Raw genomic sequence first — 15,995 nt, 5'->3', positions numbered from 1 at the left:
AGAGTGTGTGTATGGCAGTGTCATGAACTGACCACATTAAAGTTCTCTCTGTCTCCCTCTCCTTCCCTCCACCCCCTCCCGTAAGAACACTTAACATGAGATCTGCCCTCTTAAGATACAAGTTTAAGTCTGCAACACCATATTGTTAATGATAGGCACAATGTTGTGCGGCAGATGTCTACAGCTTAACCATCTTGTATAACTGAAATCCTGTAACTGTTAAATAGAAATTCCCACCTTCCCTTTATACTAGTAGATTAAGAGAAAAATGTAGAGGGTGGCATTTCCTCCCAGTCTCCTTCCCAATCCTACTATGCGATGTGGGCTACTTCTTCCTAGGTGGCCTCATCCATGTGTCTTTCACATGCCTCTGGTATAAACCTTATAATACTGCAGTATTACTCTGTGTTTCTCTTGTGTGTGCATATATGTGTGTGCCCCATGCATGTATGTGTGGATTTCTTCCTCTCTGTGGATACTGCATGGGCAGAAACTAAATTCTACTCATTATCTCACATATACTCACTGCTTGGCCAATAGGTGTTCACTAAATATTTGACATACAAATGGATGCATGAAAGAATGAATGAGCCAACAAACTAGCAAGCCTTTCATTACTGGTTCCAGATGTTATATTCATGCATGGTCACAAGATGGCATTATGGCTCTCCACAGTCTATGTCACACCAGAGATACCCGGTGTGCAAACAAAAATACTTCTAGGAGACAGGATTATTTCAGGATTTGGAAAGTTCCAATCAATTGGAATCAACTGAAGAGCTGGCAAATACACATCTATTCCATCCTGGTGCTATTTTTAAAGTGAAATATAAAAATGTCTTTATTCAGAAACCATGAGATTGAAAGGACAATCTCTAACATTTCTCTTCCTTTTATATACCGATCAGTATGATTCTAAGATCATTTGCAAGGACACAAAGGGAAGAAAACCATTTTCTCTAAGAAATACGTTAGTCCATAAAATTTTCTGACAGAAGAGAGCTAGAGTCTTAGACAGCTATTTCTTTAAAAATAAAAATTTGAAAAAAAAAAGAAAAAAGTACATTATACTGCTCAGTTCCTATGATAGAAGCTGAGCCTATCATTGCGGCCTTCAGGTTCAGGAAGTTTCAGAGAACTCCTTCTTTGATTATCACTGCTGTGCTCTCTGGAACAGGGAACTGTTTGGCATGGAGGCTGTTAGAATTTGTCCTAAAGGCTATTTCAAGGTTAGAAACTAGTAAGAAAATTTGAGGGACTGAAATATGAAACAATCCTCCTTCCTTATAGTGGAAGCAGCAAAAGGACTTGACAGCAGGGTTAGAAAGTATCAAGAAGACATCTCTGGAAAGAATTTGCACAGAACTACCTATATCACAGAATAGTTTCTAAATAACAGTATTCTAGAAAGTTAAATCTGTAATCACTACAGACAACTGAACTTAAAGGGACATTACCTCCTAAGAGGTTGTAATGTTTTAACAGAAAAATTGAAATAGCGTAACATTATATACGATAAAATATAGTTCTAAGGTTTGTTCATTAGAAGTGTCAGTTCTTGAACCACTAATTTGACACGTATTTTAAAAAATCATGTATCAATATGTTTTCAAATATTTTTGTAGAAATTATTTAGTACAAATAAATTGTAGTTACTGAACAGCATATGCCAATGTCTACAGCATTGTCAATGTGAATAAACTGCCATTCCTGCCTTCAAAGATGCTAATATATAAACTAGGTATGGTGGTCACAGAAAACCATTCTAAAATGAATACAGAAGAAACTACTTATAGATTTAGCTTAACCCTCAGATTTGTGTGTATGTGAGACTCCACAAAATAATTAAGCTGAATACTTATAGTCTCCTTCCAAACTTCCTCCTTTCCTAGTACTCAAAGGGTTGAATGGCAGTGGAGGATCACTGGGACTCTACTTTATGGCATTATCAACACTAATAATATTACCATGCTGTGGAAACATATCATATATTGGTATCATCAATATGTGGCCAAATATACATGTTGTCATTACAATCATTTGATCTGAAGAGGGTTAGTCATAAAAAATAGAAAACCTCTATGCATAAATTTAAATTGTCTTAACACTTAAATACTGTGATTTGCTTTTCATGAAATAAAAAACTTAAATACTAATTCTAAAAGAGCTTCGTTCATATTAATGAACAAACATACAGTCAAAATTATTTCCTTCTCTGTGTATATGTGCACATGCATGATATGGAGGAAAAAAATCTCAGATTTCTTAAGAATTAAGCTATGGCAGCAGAAGATAATTATGCAGTGAAGAGAATATTTTACCCTCCAGTCTAGATCCCAAGGTGGCTGTTTCAGACTCTGACCCTTGTCCAGCCTCACTGTGAGTATAAATGCTCTTCTAGAGGAAGAGAACAGAAAAGTTCTAGGGCTGTAGTTGAATTCAAATTCAGTGAGATCACTGGGAGTTGTTTCTAACGCCAGGAAGCTTTTCAAAATTACTCCCAACACTTTTCAACATTGCTTTTCATAGTGGCTTAGGGCAGAGACTTTGATTTAAACCAGAAACTTAGGGAATCCCTGAATTAGAGGCAACCCTTTTGCTGGCATCTGGTATTCAGTGTGCTGCTGAGGGAAGAGAAGTCTAGGAAAGTGTGTCCTGAGGTAAAGGTAACGAAAGCATGCCCCAACAGAGACAATCTGGTTCCTGATACACTCTGCAAACAAATCCTGACACCTGGGATACTGAGTTCTCTAACTGATAGTGTAACTTCTGCACAGTTTTCCTAACCACCACTAAGACTGTATGTGTTTCTCTTTATGGATCTAATTATCTAAATGACTGCAGAAGTACCTCACAAAATCTAAAGAACTTTACGTTTGCCAAGTATATATCTTTGTAGCTTTGTAATGAATTACTCTGCCCTTCATAAAAGCACCTTTGAATATTTGTTAGTAATCTCTAAGCCAAGTTTCCGGGACTTCGTTCAGCTATATAGATATCAACCTACAAATAAACGAATTTTTTCTAACGATAAAGCCTAGATTTAAAGGAGTCTGGCAAAAGTCATCTTACCAGCAGTAGTCCAGCAGGTGTGGAGGAAGCACTGGGATGTATATGTGTTGCCAGTACATTGGGTATAGCAGGGCAACTGATCCATGGAGACAGGCAGTTAACTAAAATTTGCAAAAGGATGACAACAATAAGTAGCTGCTGATCCGCCGAACAAAAAGACATGCTCAAATTATCAAAGATTAATGACAATCATAAAACAATTTATTTAGTTACCTAAATCACATTATCTTTGACAATTCTGCCAGAAGAAAAAAATATTATGTTCAAAAGCCCCTCTGAAAAATATATAAATAGGGAAAGTAGCTTCTTGGGCATCTTATGGAGGCAGTTTTAACTATCTGAAAATATAGTGTCTGGGGTCAAAACTTAGAACATAAATAAAAGTAAAACTGAAAAATTAGGCGAGCATCTTAGAAGAAATTGTAGGAAATTACAATTTGTGCAGCACGGTTTGCGCATCACTCAGATTAATATACCACGATTAAATATGGAAAGGAAGAGAGGCTGAAAGCTCCTGAGGGATATCATTAGGGCAAATTGCCAAAGAATGAAACATGAGCCAGTCAGGAGAGTCTGGAAGCTGCAATAATACCAGGGGACTTGAATGTTCGACAGTTGGAGCTTCAGTAATGTGTGAACTGCGGGTTATGGTATCAAGAGACTCTGCTCACTGACACATAGAATGTCACTATTGACCAGCGAACTGCCCAAGCTTGACAGCTGTACTACAGGAAGCCAAGTATATCATAATTTCATATTTAAACTGTTCATTTCAGATTAACATTTTGTTTCCTAGCTTTATATCACAACAGCTGCAAATACATTGATGCTATTTTAAAGGTAATTGCCATTTTAATTGTTTTGTTTTGGCAAGCAGTTAATTAAATATTGTTTAATGCTTAACAAAGGGATATCACTTTTTTCCCCCTCCTTCCTACTGACCCTCACCAGAATTCTTTCCATGGGACTTTTCTTCACATCTTAAATTATATTTCTGTGTTAATCATTTTTTAATGTTTAAAGCAATAATTTAGTCAGCATTCCTGATTTTAAAGTCTTGCTACAGTCAGCATTTCAAGCTTACTAATTAAATCATTTTATTCAACTTGAAAATCAGAATTCAAAAATAAAACTATCTGAAAATGAACCACAGACTTTCTGTAAACCATTATTCCTATTATACAAAGAAAATAAAACTTACAGTAATCAAATTAACTTAAAAGAGTAAGTGTATAAAAAAAATTCAATCTTAACAAAAACATTTGTCTATATTTAAGTGTAACATAGTTCCCCTAAAAAAAATTAAAGGAATCTAATCTGAACTAAAAATATATAAATTTTTATTAAAAGTATATTCATCATATGTATTTTTTCAAGTTAGACTTAATTAATTTTATATGGCAAACAATGCATTTTGTTTCTACTTAGGATTTCATCATTAAAGGATTTTAGTATTTTGCACTTATAAGTTTTAATAGTTTATCTACAGTATTCCTTCAAAACATGATTTTTTAAAAAACTTCCATAATTAAAGCATACAATATACCACTAGGAGGCATTCAAATACTTTCACTTAACAATTACAGATGCTGGATTTATTTTTCTTATTTGAACCTTCATAGAGGGAGATGAAATAGGGTTGATCTAACTCAGTCAAATTCTCTGAGAGCTCTCAGGTACTCCCTGGTTGTAAATTAGGCATCTTTAAAGCCATATTAACTCTTTCTATTTCTTCAGTGTAACCCAATGACTAAAAGCCTTTATATAGCTTTGAAAGGTAGCTCCTTTACTCAGTTTCTCCATTTGCACACAGATGGTTTTTAAAACAGCTCATTTAAAATCTTAAAAAAAAAAAAAAGGAAAGTGTTCCTTTTACATTGTTAAGAAAATAACTGTAACAAAAATAAAACTACATTCTAAAAATGAGGAATTATAATAAAGGCAATTTATTTTATTGGGTACACCTTGAATCCAAAGCACTCTATTAATTGCTTTATAGATATTTTCCCTATGCCCTTAATGGTCATCCAAAAGTGAAGTTATGAATTATTCACTAAGAAGGAACAATATCATCTGATGAATCTCACTGGCTTCACAGAGGTTGATTCCTTTACGTGACGATAGACTGAGAGTTAAAAAACACCTGCAACAGCCAGCATGCAGCAAAGGGTCATTTCTGCTAATCAAGGTCTGCCAGGAAAGAAAGAAGTTCTACAAGATTTGGCAACTTTTTGGATTTAGAGGATAGGTGACTGGGAAAGGTAAAAATACAACCCCTCCCAACCACAGTTTCTGGCCTAAGCAACTAGAATGAATTATTTAAAGTAACATAGCAAAAAGTGTCAGGCTCAGGTGGAACTACAAGGAATTTGTTTTTGGAAATATTGATTCTGTTAACTGCAAGACAGGCAAGTGGAGATTTCCAAAGGAGGCAGGAGAAGACCAAAGATCGCCCACACTCCCCTAGCAGGATGTAATAGCTACGAGATTGAAAACTAGAGAAAACACTATTATAGCATAAACTTTGTGGAGGAGTTAGTAAAGCAGTAAATGAAAAAAACACAACTAAGGAAAAATAGATTTACTAGCAAATTAAACACAGTTATACATGAGCTGTATAAAACAGTAAGAACGAAGTATACAAAATTAGGGCTCTGCCACTAAGAAGCTACAGCTGGTACATGTACAAATATAACCAGATCTGTTTCCTAATCTTTAAAATAAGAAGTAAATGCTAGATGATCTGTAAGCTTTGTTTCTGAGAGATGCAGTATTCTCTAGTCTCAGATCAGATCAATTCTAACATTTTACATTCTTAGTAATAGGTAATGATTTTTTCCATATAGGTGGTTAACAGAGCTAGACTACAAAGCAGACCCACTTTCAAAGTATATCTAAAGATCATCTTTAAAACCTTTAAAGCACATGAAGTAACTGAGCAATTGGAAATAGCATAAGTTACTTTGCTTAATTCATCAAAATTCTTGAGTGCTTGCTATGTGTTATCATAAATCTCTACCAAGCCACAGGGACAAAGTACTGAATAGAACAAAGTCCTTGTATTCATGGAACTTACATATTAGTGGAAACGCAAACAAGAAACAAATATACATGATGTGGGTTAGGGGTAAGTTCTAAGAGCAAACCTAGAGCAGGTAAGCGGGTAGAAAGTGACAGATGGGGAGTTTTAGACAGGGGGGGTTAGGGACAAACTGATGCGGTGACATTTGAACTGAGACCCAATTGATACAAGAGAGCATTCTTCTGGCTTTGGGGAGAAGAACATTCCAGGCAGATGAAACAATACATTCAAAAGTCCTGAGATGGGAACATGCTAGCCATCTTCACAAAGTAAGGAGGTCTGCATGATTAGATTGGAATAAGCGGGATAGCAGCGGGAGGCAAGGTCAGAGAGGTAAGGGCAAGTGGGGTCAGAACTGGAGGGCCTTCCAGGACGTGGCAGAGGCTCTGAAGTCTTACTCTTCATGAAATTTGTCCATATCTCTGAAGAAAGCTAACTGTCACAACAAGTTACCTAGAACATTCTAACACCTATGCAAATTAAGGAAAATAAACTATGTATGTTGGAAGTCTGATTTGCATAATAAAGTACTATAAAGAAATGAGATCAATTTTTAAGCCCAGTGAGAAGAATCTTTTGTAGGCTATTTATGATATATTGATTCTTTAAGCATAGAGGGAAATGACAATCATATGTCTTTGGACTAGCATTACCCAAGACTCTACGTCTGGTTCATGATGGGACTAGAACTCTATACATGTTTTTCTAAATATTCTGTCAGCAGTTTCTTTAATACCACAGCTGTTCTTCATGAAAGCAAGGAGGGTGGGGGAAGATGTTTCAGTATTTGAGTCAGAACATAACTCAGCCATTATACCCTGGAAACTAAAGGAATAATAGATAAGGAATAATATACAATAAGGCTATCATTTTCAGAGAAAAACAAATTTCCCAAATAAAGATCTAAGAAAAAAATCCTTATCATCTTTGGTAAATAACAAGTGAATATTTAAATGCACATATGATTTCACAAGGCATATTCAATATATTGACTTGATACCATCCCAGAATACTGACTAATGCACAATAAAATCACTGGGAACATTTATCTCCTGTGCACTATAATTATAAAATAAGTATATATGGAAACCATGTGAAGAGGAAAGAACTGATGAGGCCTATAAAATCAGGGGGAGAAACTTGACAATAGTGAACTTAGTCATTGAATAAAGGCTCTCGGAACTTCTAGTCCCAGGCCACAAGGTCTAATGGAGATACTATCACTGATAATAATGCTTATTATTTGCCAGGCACTATTCTGAGTACTTGATGTACTCAAATTTAATCTTCACAACAACCTTATGAAATAGATTCCATCATCATTATTCCCATTTTACAGATCAGAACACTGCAGCAGGGTTAAGCCAATGGCCCAAGATCATACACCAAGTATGTGGCAAAGCCAGCATACCAACCTAAGCAGGCTCCTGAGTACAATAGCCATTATTTTAAAAGCATTTATTCATTCATTCATTCACTCATTCATTCATGAAAGACACAGAAAGAGGCAGAGACATAGGCAGAGGGAGAAGCAGGCTCCCTGTGGGATGTGGAACTCGATCCCGGAACCCCAGGCTCATGACCTGAGCCAAAGGCAGATGCTCAACTGCTGAGCCACCCAAGCGTCCCCCAATCACCATTATCTTAAACTGCCTTTTGATATACAAGCATTCAAAATTCCCATCATTATGGAAACTCTGAATAATATCTATCAGTTGAAAATATTCTATCTTAATTGTATGGTGCAGAATGAGCCTTTACAGTCAACAAACAAGAACAACTGACCTTTATAAGAAAAAGCTGGGGTTTGTGACAGAGAACCAATTTACAAACCTTTCCTCAGGCATCACAGTGGGCAAATTCAGCAGGAAACCAATACAACAGATTCTCTCAGATGTTAAAAAGATAAGTGATAAAAAAAAATTCTACCAGTTATTATCTCAGTTTGCATCTGCAAGAATATTTTGTTGGAAGCCAAACTAAAGTTCTTTCCCTTTGTGACATAAAAATCACATTCATCCCCTTTTCCTAAAGTAAAGCTATATCTGTTAAAGGAAATCAGCTACTAATAAAACTAAGCAATGTTTTAAGCAATTAAATAGACATGCATTTTGGGGGGGGGGGAGAATCACATTATCAAATTCCCAAGGATACCACAGATAAACAACCCATCCAGTGTGATTCCACAATGAAAGCAGCACAATTCCAATTCAATGCACTCTACAAGTAGAGCTCTCATATGGACACAATACCACTCATGTATCTCATAGTCAGACTTGCCTCATTCTTATGGATAAGTTCTATTAGCTTCAGTTGAAGTTCTATATGAATTATTGAGGGGCAAACTTATGTCCCCTAAGAATGTATTCATGCACAAAAAAACAAGAAATAAAGATTAGAGACTTCATTTGATTTTTAACTGAATCAATATTTAATTCAGAAATTTATGCACTATAAATAACTATAGGTATACAGAATAAATTGCTGCAGATGGGAATGTGATAAATTCCTCACGGAATGAAAAAAATTAGTGGAAAGCATAAAGAAACCATCTGTTTAAACATGTTTAATTTACATTCCCATTTAAAAGTTTAAACCAAAAAGAGTAGCAGTAGGATATCTGAAAACTACAAAGCTATCCTGACTATAAAATAATCTTATTTGAGGGGCACCTGGGTAGCTCAATCGGTTAAGTGTCTGACTCTTAATCTCAGTTCAGGTCATGATCTTATTAGGTTTTGGGATCAACCCAATGTTTTATCATGATCTTGACCAGGTACTTAGTGCGATGTGAGACTGATGGGACCAGAATATTAACCCCATGGTATAAGAACTGCATAGAGAGGCTCCAGCAGATCTTACCAAATAAACCAGCAGTACATGGCAACTCTGGAGAACCTGCTCTTCACTGCTGACTTAGACCTTCATTTCCTGGCTGTGTTCCAGTAGTTCTGTACCTTATAAGCCTAAGGATCATTTTATTTCCCTGTCAAGATTTTTTTAAAAAAAATCCAAAATAATATGTCTTATTTTTTGAAACCCCACCCTACTCCACCCCTCCAGGTTCCATGCTTAGCAGGGAGTCTGCTTGAGGATTTTTTCTCTCTAGGCCTCTGCCCCTCCCCCACTCACATTTTTCTTTCTCTCTCTCAAATAAATAAATCTTCAAAAAAAAATTCTTGAGCAAAATTCTAAAATTTAAATCAAGTGACAGTTGTAAGAAAATATTTGCAAAAATAGCAATTTTATGCAATAAAAAGACAGTATTTGTACATTTTAATGCTTTTTTATACTAAAATATTATTTTATATTCATTTTTTCTTCATCCTATTAGGATGGCAAATTCTGCCACTTAATTGCTAAAAAATCAATCTAACCTAACCTCTTTCCATCATACACAAGTCCTTTGGAAAATTCTAATCATCTCACATTTGATCACCGGCTTATTAGCTTTTCCTAGCCAAATGACTCTAAATTTTTCTTGCTCGCTTACTTCTTTTGGTATTCATTTTTTTTTAATGATTTTATAGAGGAAAAACTGAGGCAAAGTTAAACAAATTGCCCAAGATCACACAACTAGTAAGTGGGACACTGAACATGTGCTAGGCATTATTATTGGTACTGGGGATATAGAAATGAACAAAAGAGACAAAAATCTCTGCCCTTAGGGAATCTGTCTTTAGCCACCCTCTATAAACCACATTAGTGTCATACTAACTCTCCTCAACTCTTTGGCTCTCTATTGCTGTCACATTACACATAAATGCCATTGGCTTTAAATAAATTTCTTCCCCTACATGACCTTTCCCTATTACTAAATTTCCTACTTTCTACTTCTCAAAATTGATTCAATAGCAGTTTTGCTGTTTCTGGAAAAGGACCACCTACCTTTCCACTGAAGTTTAACAGTCTAATCTACAAAACTGATTCAATATATTTATCTTCTCTCCTCAAAAACCTGTAGATACTGAATTCTAAAGGATTATGTGCTAAGACGTTCATGTGAATTATATAAAGACTACATAAGTTAGCCAATTATTTAAGAAATAAACAATACAATTAAAGAATCACTGTATACAACAGTTAGAAAGGACTTTAGAAATCATTCTTGTTCAATTCTTTCATTTTTTAGTTAAGAAACTTCAGGATAAAAATGTCTAATATGACATCATCTAATTTTTTGGTTAAGTAGTTAGGACTAAAACACAAATCTCTAATTTAGAAGGTATTACTAATATAATTGCACCGCTACTGTACCTTGGGGTAGGGTAATAATTTGAATAACCAATAAATAAATCCAATTAGCTGATGCTACTTTTAAATTATTAGGTGGGATCCCTGGGTGGCGCAGCGGTTTGGCGCCTGCCTTTGGCTCAGGGCGCGATCCTGGAGACCCAGGATCGAATCCCACGTCGGGCTCCCGGTGCATGGAGCCTGCTTCTCTCTCTGCCTGTGTCTCTGCCTCTCTCTCTCTCTGAGTGTGACTATCGTAAATAAATAAATTTTTTAAAAAATGTTTAAAAAAAAATAAACTATTAGGTATTTCTGAAAATCAGAATATAAAACATCCCTCACCAGAAGCAAAATAAAACTGGTTGCAAACCATTAGCAATTGGAAAAGAGACCATCACAATTGCAAAGGAATCACAAGGTAAGCTCTAAATCTTTATACATGGAATTCAAAAACTTTTAATTTGTAAAGCATATATCATTAAATAGGAGTGATTATACACATATATTGCATATTCTAATATTAAAATTGTATATAATATTCCCATATACACAAAACATACATACATGTATATTTAGCATGCTTATCAAATATATTTAAATATATGCATCTGTCTACAAACATATGTATAAGCATCTACTTGCATGTGAATATTTATATGGACATATATACTTATTAAGTTATATTTCACTGGTAATTAAATGACACCAAGCCCATGCCATTATATAGCAACTAAATAAATACCTGGTGAAGACTGGTCCTTTGTGTGTCATTCTACACTTCTTTCTCCTTCTTCCTTACCTACTTTCAAACAGACTCTATATCCAACAGAAGTTTCCTTAGAAATGTTTCTAAAACCAACTTCATCATCCTTTTATGGCCACTTTCCTAATACAGGAGCGAGTCATTCCCTGTTTTTCTGACTGCACAGCCCTTTAACTAGACTCCTATTAGAAGGAATTTCCCTACCCCTTTTTTCTTTGATAATGCCACCAATGTTACCTTCCTCCAAAACAAAATTGGTCATATTATGTACCTCATTTGCCTCCCCACAATCTGTTGGATAAAATCCAAGCCCCTTAATTTAGCAGACAGGTTTCCGCACAATCTGGCTACCGCTTACCTCTCCAACTACACTATGTAGCACGAATTTTCTCTCTCTTCACACAAACACACAAATATGTTAAACAAGTAAACTTTTCCTACATAAGACATAAACACCTTTTAAGAACCAGTGTCATCCTGAAGTCAACTCTCTAATCTAGCACTCTCTCTCTTCCATATCCTCTATTAGAGTTCTTACCACATTGACTGGCCTTGATTCACTGACATAATATGATTTATCTTTTGATTTATATTTATGATTCTAATTAGTAACTTTGAAATTCTCAGTACATAATACTTGGCAAATAATAATATGTGTCGATGCACAAATGAATCTATCAATACCGTTATACTTGGTCTTTGGAAAACTTTACCTATGTTAACTATTTCCTTGCAATTAAAGGCCTTTCTTTTCTATTCTTTCCATAATACAGTAGGAAATCAAAATAAAATATCTGATTCATAGAAGCTGTGCCCTTCACATATTCCCCACTTGCTCCAAATCCACTCTCTGCTACCTATCTGTAATAATGGATCTGTGCCCCTGATGTTTTTTCTATTACCAGACAGCCTAATATCAGCAGAAGGAAAGTCAGAACTTTGTCAGTGCAGGCCATTGGAGATACACAGCAGAAGGAAAGGGTTTCTGCTTCCTGGTTCCAGGCTGCTCTCAGGCAGACTCCTCCAGGGCCTGTGCTTCTCCAGGACTTGGCTCTTGCAGTATACAGTGGCCAGTAACACCCAGCCATAATACTTGTTTGGTAGCTTCTTCAGGTGGTTTTGTAGCAGAATGCTTCTGGTGAGATATCTCCCCACGGCAGTCAGCTAGCTTCCTGGTGGCAGGTTAATTACACTGGAACTCTTCCACCAAGGAGGTGCCGAAGTCCATTCTTATTGGAATAAATGATCTGGATAAGGTCTTCTCTGGCTATAATGCTTCTGCCAGTAACCAAAATCATTAGGTTCATAGAATAACATATCCATCAGCATGGTATTCTGTACAGAACTGAACCTCACTCATCAAGGCATTCATTTAACAGCAAAGTAAGTAGAGTTAGGGGCCTGTGCCCATTAAGTTAACTAGTCTCAGCCATACTTATAACCCAATAGCAACTGGCCTAATTGAAAAGTAGAATAGCTTACTGAAGACTCAGTCGCAGTGCCAGTTGGTATTATTATACTCTTATAAAGGGTGGGGTTCTATTTTACATGATGAAGGATAATCTAAATACATCAGAAAGCATTTTACAGTGTTGTTTCTCCCATAGCCAGAATACATGGGACTAGGAACCAACAGGGGGAAGTGGGAGTGGCCCTTTAATTATTAGTCTTAATAACCCACTTGCATAAGTTCTATTTCTAGTCTCATTAGTTTAGAACTCTTCTGGTTTGGAGATCTTACCTCCCAATAAAGAAATGCATCCACGTGAATTGGAAGATAATATCGCCATCTGGCCATTTCAGTCTCCTTATGCCACTGAACCAACAGTCTAAAAATTGGGGTTATTCTACTGGCTGGAGTGATTGATCTCATTAACCAAAAGGAAACTGGTTTGCTTCCACACAAGAGACAAAAAGGACTATGTCTGGAACTAAGAGGTTCTCTGGGCTACCTCTTGGTAAAAGTTAATGGAAAACTATAGCAATCATTCAAAAAAAAAAAAAAAAAGCAGAACTATTGAGGATTCAGGTCTTTTGGAATGAAAATTCATGTTATTATCCCAGGTAAAGAACCCAGTTAGCTGAGGTTCTGGCTGCAGTTGAGGAAAACATGGAATGGGTAATGAAACAAGGAAGAATAATATCTGAATCATTTCATGATTAGTTATAGAAACAAAGGGGTGTGGTAGCTTTGCATATGTTTTTATTTTCCTTTCATATGCATGTGTTCATTTTCATCTGCTAACCATTTTTCTTCTCTCTACTTTTTATTTTATATATAAGTCATTACTAATTAACAGAAATTTAAACGTGATTGCAATTAAATTTGAAGAGATGATTATAATGACTCTTGGGACTGCTTTTGGGAAATGTCTACATTTGCAAAAAGGATAGCTATATCTTAATAGCTCAACATATAGATTTGTTGTTGTACAGAAGTACAAATATGTTTAGAAGGGTATAAATGAAAGCTGAGTATCCAAAGGGGTGGATTATACCAATTATGAATAATTGCCTAATTTACCCCTTACTGTCTGATCTATGGAAATGGATCTGTGCCCTTTGGATATTTACTCCCTTTAACAGCTGGCATCATGCTAAGCTTTGTCAGGAGAGGACACTGAAGAGACATTTCAGGAAGCAAGGGTTTTGGTTCCTGGTTCCAATGTACTGACTCAGCAGGCTCCTGCAAAGCTGGTGGCTTGTCAAGGGCATACTTTCCTCAGGCTCCAGGTCCTGTAGCACAGACAGGCAGGCCGCTGTGTAAGAGGCAGCTCCTGGGGCCCTCGACTCCAACAAATTATAGGAGCCAAAGGTTTCTCCCAGCACTTCCCACCATGGGCAGTTCTCTTGCAGGAGTGCTCCTGGCTCTTGCAGTGCTTGCTTGCAGCCTTTCCAGAACTTGCCTCCTATAACGTGGGAAGCGCCTGCCTATGGTTATTGCAGTATACAACTGTCAGCCGCACCAAGCAGCCAGCAGCTTCCCTTGGCACCATCCAACCCTCTGTTGGTTTTCTCAGGGCAGTGACTCCACTGAGACAACCAGCTTCCCCTCAGGTGGGCTCACAGCAATGTTTTTGGCAGTGAGGTATCTCTCTGTGAACAGATTACTCAGCACCCCTACATTAGCTTTCCAGAAACTTTGAAAACTTTGCCTGCCATCCAAAGGCAGGTTTCCAACAAATTCTACCAGTAGAGCACCACAACAACTTCTCTGCTATCTAAGAGTCATGGTTCTGCCTTCTTCAAGAGGGTCTAGATCTCAGGCCCCAGTGAGGCTCCTTCCTTGTATACTCAACTCAGCCCTAAAGGTAGTAGCTGCTTTACATCTGCTATGCCTGGATTCTGTAGTGCTCTCTTCGCTGCTTGCTAGCCCAGCCCTTGCTACTCTAGTCCCTTGCCTTAGCTTTAAATTCTTTATGTTAAACATTCCTTAATCAAATTACTGTGTACTTTCTCTCACCCGATTGGACTCAGACTGATACAGATGTTGTGACCTCCTTACCCTACCTGTAGGACACTGCCTGACATGAATTAGGTACTCCATAAATAAGAAATAGTTCACTGAATGAACAAATAAACATCTTTATAGGGAGAAAGCAGTATGTTTACTACCTAGGACTATCGGAAGGCCAAGAGATAACAAACCAAGTTCCTGCACAGACTGAACAAGAGTCAACATAGCAACAGAAATCAATAAAGCTGAAAAGAGTTCAAGATATATTACATAAGTCTTCCCTAAGGAATTACAGTTTTGACACAGACTTTTTTAAAAATTAAAATTCTTGGGCAGCCCGGGTTGGCTCAGCGGTTTAGCACCACTTTCAGCCCAGGGCATGATCCTGGAGACCCGGGATCGAGTCCCATGTTGGGCTCCCTGCATGGAGCCTGCTTCTCCCTCTGCCTGTGTCTCTGCCTGTGTGTGTGTGTGTGTGTGTGTGTGTGTGTGGTGTGTGTGTGTGTTTCTCATGAATAAATAAAACCTTTAAAAAAAAGAATTAAAATTATCTAGCAGAAAATGGCTAAACACAAATCTTTTTTTAAGAGATAAAACCTACAGGGAAATTAGCCTCTAACTTATAAACTTCAGAATTTATGAAATTTTTATTATTATTTATTTATTTTAAAAGATTTTATTTATTCATGAGAGACACAAAGAGAGGAAGAGACACAGAAGGAGAAGCAGGCTCCTCAGAGGGAGCCAGATATGAGATTCGATCCCCAGACCCAGAATGATGGTTTGAGCCAAAGGTAGATGCTCAACCATTGAGTCACCCAGGCTTCCCATTACTATGATTTAAATAGCCAAGTTGTCACAGGGACAATCAGACACATTTTTACTTTTAAAAAGACAAATTTCTACTCTGGCATTTTCAGTATCAGATGGTACTTCCCATTACATAATTAATTAAATTTTAAAAACTTCATCTGTTGTGCACAATTTTAAAAACTAAATTTGTTTTTTTAAATACATGTGTACGTGCAGACACACACACATACACACACATACACACACACCAGGTTCTAACCTTTAAAGAGATAAATATCTAATACAAGAGTTCAACAAATTCACTAATAACTCTAACTTGAGACTAAGCAGTGTTAAGTACTACAGCAGTTCAGGGATAAAAGCAACAGAAGTTAGAAATTAGGCCTCTAAAGAGCAAACCAGATTTCGAAAAACATTCAGAGGGATGAAGATGGGAGCACTCAAAATACATGTGAAGATCCAAAAAGTGCAGTTTCAGGCACTTACTCAAAAAATTATTGCTAGAAACCTACTATGTATCAGCACTACCCTAAGAGGTTAGGTTTACTGTAGTGACTGAATCAAATCTTCCCTGA

The 15,995-nt window shown here is 36.6% G+C and overlaps 1 protein-coding gene across 7 annotated transcripts in view; it reads right to left on the bottom strand.

The window, feature by feature from the left end:
- The window catches only part of DENND1B (DENN domain containing 1B), a 259,555-nt gene that overhangs the window by 104,927 nt on the left and 138,633 nt on the right, over positions 1-15,995 (bottom strand). For all 7 annotated transcript variants that reach the window (XM_049112036.1, XM_049112038.1, XM_049112037.1 and 4 more), the window contains one exon: positions 3,073-3,173. In XM_049112036.1, the coding sequence (XP_048967993.1) occupies positions 3,073-3,173 (101 nt within the window). The remainder of the gene's footprint in view (positions 1-3,072; positions 3,174-15,995) is intronic.

The sequence above is a fragment of the Canis lupus genome, chromosome 7 (genome assembly GCF_003254725.2).
Source record: "Canis lupus dingo isolate Sandy chromosome 7, ASM325472v2, whole genome shotgun sequence".
Taxonomy (NCBI): Eukaryota; Metazoa; Chordata; class Mammalia; order Carnivora; family Canidae; genus Canis; species Canis lupus.
Note: the sequence above shows the minus strand (reverse complement) of the source record. Positions and strands in the feature narration are given on the sequence as shown.